The sequence below is a fragment of the Maniola hyperantus genome, chromosome 5 (assembly GCF_902806685.2).
Source record: "Maniola hyperantus chromosome 5, iAphHyp1.2, whole genome shotgun sequence".
Classification (NCBI taxonomy): Eukaryota; Metazoa; Arthropoda; class Insecta; order Lepidoptera; family Nymphalidae; genus Maniola; species Maniola hyperantus.
In genome coordinates, this window is record NC_048540.1 from 12,503,849 (window position 1) to 12,517,990 (window position 14,142).

At 33.7% G+C, this 14,142-nt stretch overlaps 3 protein-coding genes across 3 annotated transcripts; 2 read left to right on the plus strand and 1 right to left on the minus strand.

The window, feature by feature from the left end:
- The first annotated feature begins 550 nt into the window (after positions 1-550).
- Positions 551-6,837, plus strand: U2A (small nuclear ribonucleoprotein polypeptide A'-like U2A). The gene is made up of 6 exons (XM_034969049.2): positions 551-737; positions 1,067-1,214; positions 1,873-2,037; positions 4,151-4,335; positions 5,050-5,199; positions 5,879-6,837. The coding sequence occupies exons 1-6, from the start codon at positions 656-658 to the stop codon at positions 5,923-5,925; spliced, it is 777 nt and encodes a 258-aa protein (XP_034824940.1). The 5' UTR covers positions 551-655; the 3' UTR covers positions 5,926-6,837.
- A 1,110-nt stretch (positions 6,838-7,947) lies between these two features.
- On the minus strand, positions 7,948-11,326 carry LOC117982674 (serine/threonine-protein kinase Nek8-like). The gene is made up of 6 exons (XM_034969048.2): positions 11,114-11,326; positions 10,956-11,043; positions 10,622-10,792; positions 9,649-9,809; positions 8,879-9,029; positions 7,948-8,235 (listed from the first exon to the last, which is right to left on the minus strand). The coding sequence occupies exons 1-6, from the start codon at positions 11,182-11,184 to the stop codon at positions 7,999-8,001; spliced, it is 879 nt and encodes a 292-aa protein (XP_034824939.1). The 5' UTR covers positions 11,185-11,326; the 3' UTR covers positions 7,948-7,998.
- Positions 11,327-11,538: 212 nt separating this feature from the next.
- ND-B18 (NADH dehydrogenase (ubiquinone) B18 subunit) lies at positions 11,539-13,792 on the plus strand. The gene is made up of 3 exons (XM_034969050.2): positions 11,539-11,781; positions 11,936-12,104; positions 13,647-13,792. Exons 1-3 carry the CDS (start codon positions 11,673-11,675, stop codon positions 13,723-13,725), a joined length of 357 nt encoding a protein of 118 aa, XP_034824941.1. The 5' UTR covers positions 11,539-11,672; the 3' UTR covers positions 13,726-13,792.
- The last annotated feature ends 350 nt before the right edge of the window (positions 13,793-14,142 follow it).

The window sequence follows — 14,142 nt, forward strand, 5'->3', positions numbered from 1 at the left end:
GCGAGCAAAATACTAGTTTTTACTATAAAATTATGGCAATGTAACAAGGAACCAACCCACACACAGGTAATTTTCTACAAGGAACCATGACTTCTTTTTCATATTATTATTAAAACTGTTAATATTTTTCATCAATATTATATTTGTATAGATAGTATAAACTATTTCCTACAATATTGTGAATAAACTTTATTCAAAATAACAAACATATCAAACGTACACAAAATTTTCACTTAAACGGCTTTTTCTCAAAACTATCATCGTGTGGGTTGATTCCATGTCGCATAAGTAGGTCCAAGTATCAAATACGTTTTCCTAGTTAATCCGATGTCACAACCTATTTTTTTTTTTTCCCACCATTTTCACTGTTTTCATTAGATCTATAGTAGACATTTTAAGAGTATTCAATATAGTACGTAGGTATATACATATATATCGAGTTTTGTCTATGACCACTAGATGGCGCTGCTTTCTAAGAAATAAAATTTGACGTGAGATGTACATCTATTTCAGGTATACATATTAATCTATGTAGTATCCCTATCCACCGACCCGGTGATCCCTATTAATCTGTGGTTGTACTAGTATTTCGTTAAGTTTGTGTGGTTTGTATGATATTATTTAAAAAATACTTTGGCAGCATATTCTTATCAAAATGGTGAAACTCACTAATGAATTAATACAAAACTCCATGCAGTACATCAACCCATGCAGAGATCGAGAACTGGATCTTAGAGGTTAGGTTTTCAATTCGAATACATATTTACTATTTATTATGTCTATATCCCACTAATATTTTATTGTTTTACTCAACTCGGCTCAGTCTTTCAATATTTTATTGTTTTACTCTAGTCGGCTCAATTTTTAATCGCGTTTTTTAGTAAGAACATTTAAAACAACTTGTCCATCATACCATGTAAAGACTATGAAAGCAGTGTATGAAAGTCGTATTTTATAATTTTATAATACCTACCAGCTAATCGTTCTGTCCTGCTTCTAGTAGGCAGGCAGCGCTGTAAGTAAAAAAGCCAACTTTTCTAAAATGTATGATTGGTTTCACTTTCAGGGTATAAAATTCCTCAAATAGAAAATTTAGGTGCCACCTTGGATCAATTTGACACCATAGACTTCTCTGATAATGATGTCAGGAAGTTAGATGGATTTCCATTATTGAAAAGGTTGAAGTGTATGTTCTTTAACAACAATAGAATTGTGTAAGTATTTGATACTAAATATTAAGAAAAGAATTTAATGTTGTTTTTTTTAGATTTAAGTTTATTAATAGTTTATTTGTAATTAAAAATTGATTAAAAGTTAAAAAAAAAAAAAAAAAATCAATTAGAAAGATATTTTTTTATTCCAATTTGATTAACAAGACTTTTAGTTTGTTAAGTGAATCTTGCATTATTGATATTGCTATTAAATATTAATGTGAGCGAGTTTAAGACGCAGCAACAGCATGAAACATTTTCCCTAGCATGAAACTTTTCGCTCATACAATGTGATCATATGATCATTTCTGTCATGCAATCGAACAAGTTTGATGCTAGGGCTGTATGCTGTCTGTAGTTATAAGAGACCACATAGCAGAATATATGTAATCATATGAGGCTTATATTATGATTACACCAGACCATCAGTAAGGGGAATAACAAATGCTTATGAAGCAATTACATATAAATTATTATACTTCAAATTGTACCTCACTAACTAAATTGTAATTTACACTTCTGATTAAAATATATTTTTTCAATAATCCTGACTTTTAGGCCTATTGAGTACAATTTTAAACTTATTTCCAAATACAAAATGGCTTAAAACTATACTGAAATTGAGTCCAAAGTTCTCTATTACAACTCTTTGTTTTCACAGACGCATAGGTGAGGAGTTAGAACAATACATACCTAATTTAGAAATTCTGATATTAACCAACAACAATATAACAGAACTTGGAGATCTGGATCCATTGTCAACACTTCCAAAACTGAAAACACTTTCTCTGATGCACAATCCAGTCGCTAATAAGCAACACTATAGGTAGAGTATATACTTCTTCATTTCCCCTAATAACATAAGCTGTGATGACCTTGTGGTTGAAACGTCCACCTCCTGATCGGAGGTGGGGGGTTTGATCCCTGGCACGCTCCTCTAACTTTTCGTAATGTGTGCTTTAACCCTTAACTTGGCAAGAGAAAAAAAGTATTGTTTTCATTTTAATTTTGGCATACTTTGCTTTAAATTTACATAAATAAGTAGAGAAAAATAAAATGAAAAATCCAATGCTTGTAGTTTTACATTGCCAAACTAGATACAAATAAAAAATACGGTTATACAGCACGTGTATACCTCTTAAACCCACATTTTGATGGTTTTCTTTTCGTATATTGTTTGCAGGATTTGGCTTTTTTACCTTTATCATTTCGTAGATACTAAACTTTTATTCATTTTCATATTTTAAGCAATTTGCTCTTACCATATCTAGTGTTGGTCTTATTTTATGATATCTGTATCCATTATCATTATCAACTAAATGAAAATACCTTCTAATTAGTTGATACTTTTAGCGGCATAATGTTTCCTACAATAGAAATCCTCAAATTTTTATTCTTATTCGATCCAATCTGATAATTCCTATCATTAGTTCAATCGCCACATTATCTCAAACTTCTGTAAGGACACATTAACGCATTTATTTGCCTGTATATTGTGTGGAATACATATTTGTGTGTGGAACAATGTGTTCCATAATATGATTAGAAAAAAAATTGAAATGGCCATGACACGTTTTCGGGGTTATTTGGAAAAAAAGATCCAAGAACCTAGTGAGTGAACTCTTTGTTTTTCTCCGACTTGAATGTTAAAATTTTTTGTTTTCCTTTTCTAACACGAAATTTTCTTTTTAAAAAAACCTGATTTTTCTTTTCTAGGCCCTTTTAATTTTTGAAGTGCGCTCTTCAACATTTCTCTCAGAATTATCATCAGAACATGCACTTGTGGTTTGAATTAGTGCAAATATATTACAAATCTTGAAAAAGGATTGCCAGTTTTGCATAAAAAATATAAAATTAGCAAAAAGCTAAGCCATACCATTATTATTAAATAAGAGGTGCTGTCTTTCACCATAAAATTCCACTAGTGTATGTTTAAATCTTAGCAAAAATATTTTCCCCAAGTTTGTAATGTATCATATTTGTTACAATGCAATTGAACTCCAGATTACTATTGACTTGGCAACGTATTACATATGATACATCGCTGTTTAATGATCAATAAAAAAGAAACACGGCTCAGTATCTCTAAAAATCTTATCACAAGATAACTATTGATACTTCCTTTAGTCAATGTATACCAATACTCTAAAAAATATGCATAAACATTAAAATAATAAACGAAAATTCACGTGTAGTCGAAACCCAACGTGCTTGCGTGACGCCATTTTTGCAATAATTAGCCCAAATGATGCATAAGATTCAGGTTTGTATTTTTATCTTATTTTTAATTAGATTCTGATCATATTTCATGTATAAAAGTTACGATAAATCACGTTTTAAAGCAACAGCATTTTTTTAAATATGATGTATCACAGGTGTTACGAAGTCAAGAAAAGGGTTAAGTAATTAAATATGAAGGAAAACATTGTGACTTGTGAGGAAAGCTGCATGCCTGAGAGTTCTCCATAATGTTTTTAAAGGTTTGTGAAGCCTGCCAATTCACATTCACTCATTTTTTATGCATCATAGTTTTTGAAGTATCATGTAAAATGCCGTAAAAATACGACTGTAGTAAGGAACCCTCACTTGGCTAGTTTTTTTTAAATTAATTCTGTTACTTACTGAGATGATTTGTCATCATTATCATGATCCCAACTCATTTCCTCTCCACTAATGAGCGTGGGCCTCCACTCAGAATAAGAAGGGTTTAGGCCATAGGCCACACTATGTAGAACTGTCAGGTTTCCTCACGATGGTTTCCTTCACCTTAATTAATTGCTTAAAATGCACATAACACTGAAAAGTTAGAAGTGCATGCCAGAGGTCGAAACTCAGACCCGCGAATGGGAGGCAGACATCTTAACCAGTTTAAGACTATTACCATTTCACCGAAATAGGAAGACCAAGAATTATAAGTTGCTTCTTTATTAATATTTCAGAGCATATGTTGCATATAAAATGCCGGAGCTAAGATTATTAGATTTTAGAAAGATCAAGCAGAAAGAGAGAGATGAGGCCAATATACTGTTCAAAAGCAAGAAAGGGAAAGAACTTCAAAAGGAAATATCTAGGAAAGCCAAGACGTTTGTGCCTGGAGGAAATATGCCTGATCCAAAAGTTGCAAGTTAGTATGAATAATTTGAAAATCGTTTTTTTTTCTCTCTTAAACTTATTAGATAATTTTTAGGATTCCGTACCTCAAAAGGATAAACGGAACCCTTATATAGAATCTCTTTGTTGTCTGTCTGTCAAGAAACCTAAAGGGCACTTCCCGTTGACCTAGATTCATGAAATTTGGCAGGAAGGCAGGTCCTCCACCTCTGTGGTTTTTTTGCAATGCGTGCTACCTAATATTAATGTATGTTGATAATAAATTTAAAAAAAAATTAAGCATAAAAGTTTTTGATTTATCGTGCAAAATGTATACAAATACTAGCACTTGGCCGGTTTTTTTTTTCAATATAATAGGGTATTTTATTCAAACAAAAATTTTGTAGGCTGCTTTTTGCTTACATTTTGATCTCCAGTGGTATCAATTCTTTTGTACACAATCTAAAACTAAAACTAAATTAACCGGTCTATAATTAATGCTATCCTTTTCATTAAAGAACCATAGTGAATAGGATAGCACCAGATATAGACCTGTGGTTCAGAGATTATATGAAATTAGGAACTTATTGCCAGTGTCATACTAATTTTCAAAGCCACAAATAACAACACAACAACAACACAGAACAACAACATACATTACATGGCTGAAACTAATGTACATGGACCTTTAGAAGGAGATATTAAATTTATTCTTAATTTAGTAATAAACACTCTGTAATTGTTACAGATCTTAAACCCCAAGAGATCCACAAGATTCGAGAGGCTATTAAGAACGCTTCTTCTCTACAAGAGGTGGAACGTCTCACGAGGATGTTGCAGTCTGGCCAAATCCCCGGACAGAAACCTTTACAACCACAATCACAGACAAATGGACAACGTAAGATAGCTTTATTCATTATTATTGTATCAGGCTCCGTGGAATGGTCAATTATACATTAAACTTGCTGCCCTGGCGCACTTCGTTCCGCCTAACAGTCGATTCAAATTTTTTAAATTTTTCTCTCCGTAAGAACCATCCTCGTACTTCAAGGAATATTAATATAAATAATATGAGCAACACATTTAGTGATTCATTTTTATATTATAGATAACACTTTATATTCAAAATTAGTATTAACTTTTTGATTTTACCTACAACAATAAAAATACACAGTTACTCTTTTGATTAAAAAAAAAATAAGCATTAGATCCACGTTTAACAAGGGTGTGTTGTTAAGTTAATAATGATTCACATGATTTTAGTCCCCAATTTGGTATAGATCTAGGTAATGACAACAGACTCCACTTCATCATCATCGTCAACCGATAGAATTCCACAGTTGGATATAGGTCTCTTGTAAAGAAATCCCTACAAGAGACCAAGAGACACGCCACGGAGGGCCGCCTAAATCTAGCGGCTCCTTGCGACTCGTTTGCTGTAGAATAATACTTAATACTAGACTAGAATAATAATTTTAATATTTTTTTCCATAGACCACGCCAGTCACGCCGTGCAATGTCTTTTACTAAAAAAAAGATTTTATTAATATTAATTTTTTACGATCCTATGTTTGCAGAAGCCGATTATGAGGAGATGGAGACCGATGAAACAGTTGGTCAATAGACGGCGATCAGGTTTGCAGGTCTTTAGCTGTAAGAACAGAGAACTACACTTTTAGGGGAAGCTCATCTACAGTGCGCCAAGGCTATCTTGGCGCGTGGCGAAATTCGGAACTAACGTTGCCGTCATGTGTCCCCTTTATTCTCCAATAACCTGTACTGCGAATAAGTTCTGCGCGATTTTACAAGTTAATAGTTAAAAAAAATTAACTGAATCATGTCTAAAGTATTGGACGTATTGTCCGAAAAACATTCCAACCGACTGTCAAGTCAAAATTGAGATATTATTAACAAACTGATTACCAGCTAAAGTAAACGATATCGCAAAAAATCCTGAAATCGTACTAGGTATTTCCTTTACGATATGATAATATGTCATGTTACTGTGCTCATAACTTTTCAATTTTTACTTGGATAATAATTATGTAGGTTCCTTGGTCAGAAAATACGTCCAATTATATATAACACGCTGAATTATTTTATTGTAAGTATAACAAGTTTTTTTTCATTCTGTGATAAGAAAATTCTTTGTAGGTTCGACAGATGTTAACAAAAGGAAATGGATAGGCGTTGTATTTGTTAACATCAGCTGCCTAACCTAATAGGATTATTTTCTAATTCTTTCGGTACAAATCGCGCGGTAATATTACGCAGTGTGGACTTACCTTTAAAAAATATTTCCCGTGTGCTATGTATTAAGCTGATAAGAATAGTGAACTACCTCGATACTTTGCTCTAAAGACAGATACTACATAATTAAGAAAAACAGATTCGAAAGTAACTACCTACTTCAAATAGTTCTGTTGAAAAGCATAATAATTGTACAAGTATTGTTGTGTTACATTTACTACACTATACAGATTGGTCGAGCAGAGCTATTCTTTTTTTTTTTTAATAAAAATAATTTTCTTACTTACTGAATTTCTTTTATTTCAGTCTTCCTATCCCTTATTTAACTGTTGAATATTATGACTTATTCTGTTGTACTACCCGTGTGCAATAAGTTGAGACCTGGGGGGCGGTGACGCCACACGCGTGGTTGTACTGTAGACAAAAATCGGAGCGCGTCGTCGTTGCGTGACGTAAGCAAGTACGAGACTAAGATGTTAAAAAAATGGCGTTGTCTACAGTACAACACGGGAGCTTAAGGGTAAGTTACAGGGGAAGCGGGCGGATGGTTGCATTCCAGGCGAGTCTCAACTTATCGCGCACGGGTAGTAGGTTACACAACTTCTAAACTTAATTTTACTAATCTAACACCCATATTTACAATCAATACTATGAGGTCTCACAGTGTGCTCGAACGCAGTGTAGTATTAGTATATTATCTATGGTGTAGGTTCCACCAATCAGATTACTGTGTCACGTCAATTTTTAACAATCTGATTGGTGGAATCCACACTTCGAACGCACTGGGAAACCTCGTAGCAGTGATTGACGATTGTGAATACGGGCTTCTTTTCCGCAAGAGCATTATGAAAAAATAGAGCAACATATTATTATACTATACATTATAAAAGCGCAACTGCAGTAGCACGAGACCTACGCGCGTTCCGGGGGAAACTCCTTTTATACGGGTACCGTACAACTAGGAACCTCGTTGAGCATAATTTTTTTAATTCGCTACTCCAGTCTCGGCTATAGATGTTGCCGTGCCAGTGTATTATAAATCCATACGGCATACCATAGTAGTACCATAGTACCTACCTAAGATATTTTCGTTAAAGGGTAGCATGTTCCTTGCTAGACAGTAGAATCCGTCTTACTAATTGCGATATTAATATGATTATTGCTGGGGAGAAAAAGTTAGGTACCTAATCTTGCTTGATGAGAAGAATGAACATCTATTCTACTCATGGATGTATTTTTTTTAAGAATATTGGCCATGTTAAATAACTAATATTCCCTTTACCGGTTGAGCTATTGAGGCTCTAATGATGATGCATAATATTGTCCTATTAACCTTGTGTCTTCGAACCATATCTACAGCAATTTTTTTATTTACCTAAGAAAAATAATTCAAACCAGTGAAAAAATTCGTATCATACTTTATTCCAAATTCTTTTCATTATTATTCTTACATTAAATTCTGATATTTCAAATTCAGCAATTCGTCGTCACCAGCATCCAAGAATAAGTTATAAATCATTGGCAAAATTATCATTTTTCCCATCAGCTCTTGAATGGAAGGTCTTTTATCAGGAAGGACTGATAACATTGAGTCTACGAGATCCTGCATGCCTCGTTCATAGACTGTCAAGTCGATAGGATGCACGCTTCCGCTGGTTATGGCTTTAACCAATCCTACTAAGGTCTGAAACAAATATGGATAAAATGTAATTAAGTAATAGGTAATAATAATAATAAATACACTTTATTTGCACAACCACAAGAAGGATTACATTAAAGAATAAAAAACACAGACAGAAGGAAGATACAAAAGGCGGCCTTATCGTTAATTAGCGATCTCTACCAGGCAACCTTAAAGATTGGAAAGTATAAGGAAAATTAGACTGCAGGTGGTGTGTAATATACTAATAAACATACATTCAAATAACTGATACATACTAATACATAAACCACTAATACATGTATTAAAATAATATGTATAATACCAATATACTAATCAAATAGACTAATATATACTCTATAATCGTACTTAAGGAGAAACAAATATTATGATTGTCGTCTTCAATTTGTAAGATAAATGATTCTTCACTGCAGTTTTAAAGGAGTCTAGTGACTTTGATTTAAGTAAGTATTTAAATCGATTAATTAATTATCGAGGGTAGGGGGGTATCGTGGTACGCGAGATAAGTAAGTGTCGCATTGTTTTGCTCGTTTTGTAAACTCACCTCAGCCTCAAAAGCTCTGGTTGCATTGTTTTGCTCGTTTTGTAACCTCACCTCAGCCTCAAAAGCTCTGGTTGCATTGTTTTACTCGTTTTGTAAACTCACCTCAGCCTCAAAAGCTCTCCTATGCGTGCACATTTCATATAATAAACATCCTAGAGCCCAGACATCACTTTTTGTGTCGTAAGGCTTCCCTTCACACAATTCCGGTGCCAAATAATAAGGGGTGCCAATTACTGTCGAAGTTTTTTTAGCGCTAAAATTTAAATGTAACAGTTAATGACCTAAAGCATCGACGCTAAAGTTGGCTTTCGAAATCGAAAGATGTTTTTTCTGATATTATACTTAGGTATTATTACTATAGTACGCGACAGGTCGAGATGGCAATCGGGGTATGAGGCGGAGCCGAGTCGATATACCGCGCACTGGCCTGCGCTCACCGGCACGGTTAGCGCGGGAGCTGTGCGGGTGTGCGTGGCGATGGCGTTCCCACCCCAATTGCTATATCGACCTGTCGCGTACTATTAGACTTCATCATGGATGGATCAAGAAAAGATAGCTAGCAGCAAATACACTTTTACAATAATAAAAACTTACTAATAGCTAAGTGCGGTGACAACAGGTAACTTTAGAAACGTGTCAAAGATTTCAAAAATCTAAGACTATTTCTCTTTTGTTTTTGTCATTGCAGTTTGTTCAGGTGTGGGTTACCTCTGGTAATACCTGATGCTGATTCCACAAAAATGCCCAATGTACGGAAAACTTTCAATAACATTCTAAAAAGCCCCACTATTATTTCAATGTTACCGTCTCTAATCGGATATGCGTCTCGATTCCCAAATTATTACGAAATCTATAATAACAAATTAACTCACCTAGCCAACATTTTAGATATCCCAAAGTCACCTATTTTTACAAGTACTCCATTTTGTCCAGTCAAAAGTATGTTTTCCGCTTTCAAATCTCTATGTATAATGTTCAATTTGTGGATATAATTTACTCCAAGCAATACTTGACAAAAAAAGAAAAATACTTCCTGTTGAAACGAAAGAAATTATGTTATGCTGACGAAGTAGGTAGCTACCTTTAACTAATATGAGTCTAGGATGTGAACCTAGCATGAATTTAGAAAGTAAATTAGTACTTAAAAATTAGTCCTACCTAACCTAAGTCTTAATTCACACCATTTTTATGATGTTTGAGATCTCAAATAGGTATTCGTGTCGCAGGGTTTTATTCTACGCATTCTCTGGCTTAATACAATTTATTAAATAATAGGAATGAAGATTCATCAACTCCTAGCCTACGAGAAAACAACTCTGAGATGATCGCAATCATGGGTTAGGCATATTTTACGAAAAGAGGGAAACGTTGCTCAAGTAGTGTTCCAATGGCAGTCTGGTGGAAAGATACCAACCAATACGTAAAGGAGGTCCATTGAGGTAGACCTTCAAAAGTGTGGGACGATGGGATCCATGTCAAGCCAGTAAGTAGCCAAAGACAGGAAGGCATCGAAAACTATTTCAATCCTGATTTGTATGGAGTAATAAAAATATTATCAAATAATAAGTAACTATTCAATTAAATCATTCGTACATAACGTGAAAGCATAAAACATATTTTCTGTTCTGTTATATTATCATTAATAATAACGTGACAATTGACCAATAAGGGCGGGTAAGACGGAAGAGCGCTACGGCAGACTGGAGACATACATTGTGTCACAAAAACATACTACAAAACATATTTTTGTACCTAGTGTTAGTTCCATTTTGTGAGCAATATGTACATCGTTCTAGAGCTATGCTATGAAAATGTGTCATCCAAATTATTAGTTTTAACTTTTACCTGCTGATTTATTAGCTTCGGATAACGCTGATACATATATTCCGCTAGATTCCCGCTAGTGGCATATTCCATAGATATCATGACATGATTATCTAAATAGTAACAGCGGTAAAATGTGATTATATTTGGATGTCTTAATGTTGAAAGTATTTTGATTTCATTTGCTATGTCCTAAAAGAGATAACAAAAAATATTTAGTTTTGTGGTGTTCATAGTATCATAGTCAATTAATATAATTAAATATAATATCAAGCGTTTAAACTATCGTGAGTGATTTCCATTATATATAATATCAAGGTATGAAAATATAATAATATCAACGTTGGGTAGGTACCTGTTTATGATCTTGCAACTTAATGTTTAGTTCAATGTCTTTTATTATCGTAAGTGTATCATCTTGTTTTTCACACAAATACACATTTCTGTGGACAAAGCCTGTTATTAAAATACAGAACATTGTAAAAATAATTACCTATACGAAAAGATACCTGCCCATAAGTTCCTTTTCCAATCGTCTTCAGTACTCTCAAATTGTGCTTCTTGAATCTTTCCAAAACTTCCATCTTTTCTATTTTACAGACTGTATACAAATTAACAGTAACTATTTTAATAAGACAACGGAGTTCTTTCTCTTATTACACTTTTTCTATTTGACATATTATTTTTAACTCATATATGAAATCGGTAGCAATTTTCAAAAATACCCTCTTTTAAGCGAGCCCATATGAATAACGCTTGACGCGCATCACCTAAAGAAGTATAAGATTTGATTATTACTCTGTGTAATAAATAGGTACTTTGTCGTTATGTTGGCAGCTTTTTTTAACTAAGAGATTCTTCAAGAGACTATAGAAATGAACATTTAAATTTTTAATCTATGAGTTGTTGAGCATATCTGTGGCATGAGCTGTCAAAAGTGTCAAACAAAACGTAAAAAATAAAAAAATATTACTGTACCTACAAATTACAAAATCATTTAATTTGGTCCCGTAAGCGGGGAGTCCAACTAAATTTAATTAAATAGTTTAATAGTATCTAAAAAAACTTAAAAATGGGTCAAATTTTAGGATCCTTTAACGCACGAAATGTAGACTTGTACATGGACGATAAACCTACATTCGAACCCCAAGAAGGATTTGATTTCGACCGAAAACAACGAGGTATTATTTCAGTAAAGTTTTATAAGTGTTAGTAGTAGTTTTTTTGTTAAGTTTACTGGTTCGTTATCATACAAAAGTTTATATATCAAAATGTATTTGTGTGTTGGTTACATAATAGACATGTCAGTTTCACCCATGTAAACAATGATTGCAGAAATGATAGCTAAGGAGGAAGACTTGATATCAGCGCGTATTCCACCTAAATTCAGGGATTACTGTGCTCATTATTTACTCGATTATCAAGTCTGCCGTTACCAGAAAATGCCAATGTTGTACAAGTGTGCTCATGAGAAGCATGCATACTTAAACTGTGAACATGAAGAGTAAGTTATAAGCTAACAACTAAATTTAAATCAAGCAGTTAACCCTTAGAGCACTAACATTGACTAACTAATAAAAAACCCCTTAATATCCAAGGTGGTGTAACAGCGATTACGGCACTTCCGTCATCCGAGTTCTATCTGTCATCCGTGAGAATACTAGCGATTATTTATGAAATAACATGTCATAAGCTAGCATATAAAACAAAAAGGAACGTATTTTCACGGACTCGGATCGGATGTCCGGGTTCGATCCTAGACATGCACATCTTAATTTTCAGGAGTGTACCTTTGTGTGTTAAAGAATTAAATATCACTTGCTTTAATGTAATTGCAAAGGAAAACATTGTAAAGAAACTGGCATGCTTGAAAGTTCTCCACTATGTTCTCAAAAGTGTGTGACTCCGAACCAGTGGTAAATTAAAACTAGCTGACTATTCAAAAGCGCTTGTAAAAAGTCTACTTGAATAAAAACATATTCTATTCTAATCTATTCTGCACTTTTTCCTAGACTATGGCCAAACCCTTCTCATTCTGAGACAGGAGACCCATATCCAGTAGTGAATCGGCAATGGGTTGATGATGATTTTTTCATATGACAGCCTTAAGGCAATTAGTGCACTGATTAGTATTCTATGCTCTGCAGTTATACATAACTGCATCCACAGTATAATACTGTTTCTAAGCTATAAACATACAAGAACTGTTTTTTGATTAGAATATTCTGTCACATGCGGTTATGTATGTGTGTAAATCGGGGACGCTTCATGAACTTGTTAGAAATTAACTTTTTTAAATAATTTTAAATACACATCAAAAATTGCAAACCGGCAGGAATCGAACCCGCGTCTCCTGGGATCGCGCCCGACCTTTTTGCAGTTATCTGTTTGATAACTGCAAAATGTCGATGTCGCTACTAAATGGCAGAAACAGTCGCTTCAGTACTGAGTGAGCATACACATTACAAATTTCGTCACTGGCAGTAAGCGGGCTGTAGCTTAGTGGTTAGAGCGTCGGGTGCGATCCCAGGAGACGCGGGTTCGATTCCTGCCGGTTCGCAATTTTTGATGTGTATTTAAAATTATTTAGAAATTTCCTTCAAGTGTAGGTGAAACACTATAAAAAAACTATAAAATATAACTTTTTTAAGTTATGAATGGCTTGTATTTTTGCCATGTTTTTACAATTTAATAAATTGCTAGATCAATAATTGTAGACTTTCTTTAATATAAGTCCCATCGTTATCATTGAATTAATTTTATTATTGCACTCCTTATTATCTTGTTGGATTGACATCTCAATAAGGTAGGAAAGGGACAATATGACACCCCTTGAAATTTATGGTACTGGAATAAAAATATCATAAATGGTGCTGTGTGCCATATTGTCCCATACCTACCCTATCAAGACGTCAATGCGACAAGATAATGTGTCCTTGTTATAAAAAATTATTTGTTCCCAGAAAAAAGAAATCCAAGTTTAACTTGTATCAAGTAGATATTAAACTAAAACTGTGTAGATCATTATAAAAGCTGCTTGTTTCAGTTATGTACTGCGCATGAAAGAATTTGAGCGTGAGCGTCGTCTACGGCTACGGGAAAACCGACTTGTTCCTGCTGCATAAGTTCACATTATTAGAAAATGATTTGAAGTGTAAATACAGAAATAAATAGATTGTCGCAGTGATTGTACTGTAAATAATAGATTTTTTAATTATTAAAAAGTAAATCACATTAGTTATTCGAATTTATTAAATTAATTTTGCTATTCGGCATTCCGAACCAGTGGTAAATTAAACTAGTTGACGATTCAAAAGCACTTGTAAAAGTTCACTTGAATAAAAATCTATTCTATTCTATGAATCAAAAGCACTGATTAACTGAACCTCTTTTTAAACTACATCCAATAAGATGGTGGTGGTTCTCACGGTTCTCAATTCAGCCCATTTTTTTTTAAATTTATGTACACCAAATTTTTTCGAGGTTTCTGGACTGATTTGCAAATTTTTTTTTAATTAACTTTGGAAGGTTCCATGGTGGTC

Bases quoted from the DNA above. Each gene is read 5' to 3' on its own strand.
- U2A (XM_034969049.2), top strand. From the start codon at position 656: ATGGTGAAACTCACTAATGAATTAATACAAAACTCCATGCAGTACATC. The intron at 2,038-4,150 runs GTAGAGTATATA...TTAATATTTCAG, and splicing joins GCTAATAAGCAACACTATAG to AGCATATGTTGCATATAAAA. The intron at 5,200-5,878 runs GTAAGATAGCTT...CTATGTTTGCAG, and splicing joins ATCACAGACAAATGGACAAC to AAGCCGATTATGAGGAGATG.
- LOC117982674 (XM_034969048.2), bottom strand. From the start codon at position 11,184: ATGGAAGTTTTGGAAAGATTCAAGAAGCACAATTTGAGAGTACTGAAG. The intron at 11,044-11,113 runs GCAGGTATCTTT...CTTTGTCCACAG, and splicing joins ATTGGAAAAGGAACTTATGG to AAATGTGTATTTGTGTGAAA. The intron at 9,810-10,621 runs GTAAAAGTTAAA...TCGTTTCAACAG, and splicing joins CGAAGCTAATAAATCAGCAG to GAAGTATTTTTCTTTTTTTG.
- ND-B18 (XM_034969050.2), top strand. From the start codon at position 11,673: ATGGGTCAAATTTTAGGATCCTTTAACGCACGAAATGTAGACTTGTAC. The intron at 11,782-11,935 runs GTATTATTTCAG...CAATGATTGCAG, and splicing joins TTTCGACCGAAAACAACGAG to AAATGATAGCTAAGGAGGAA. The intron at 12,105-13,646 runs GTAAGTTATAAG...TGCTTGTTTCAG, and splicing joins TTAAACTGTGAACATGAAGA to TTATGTACTGCGCATGAAAG.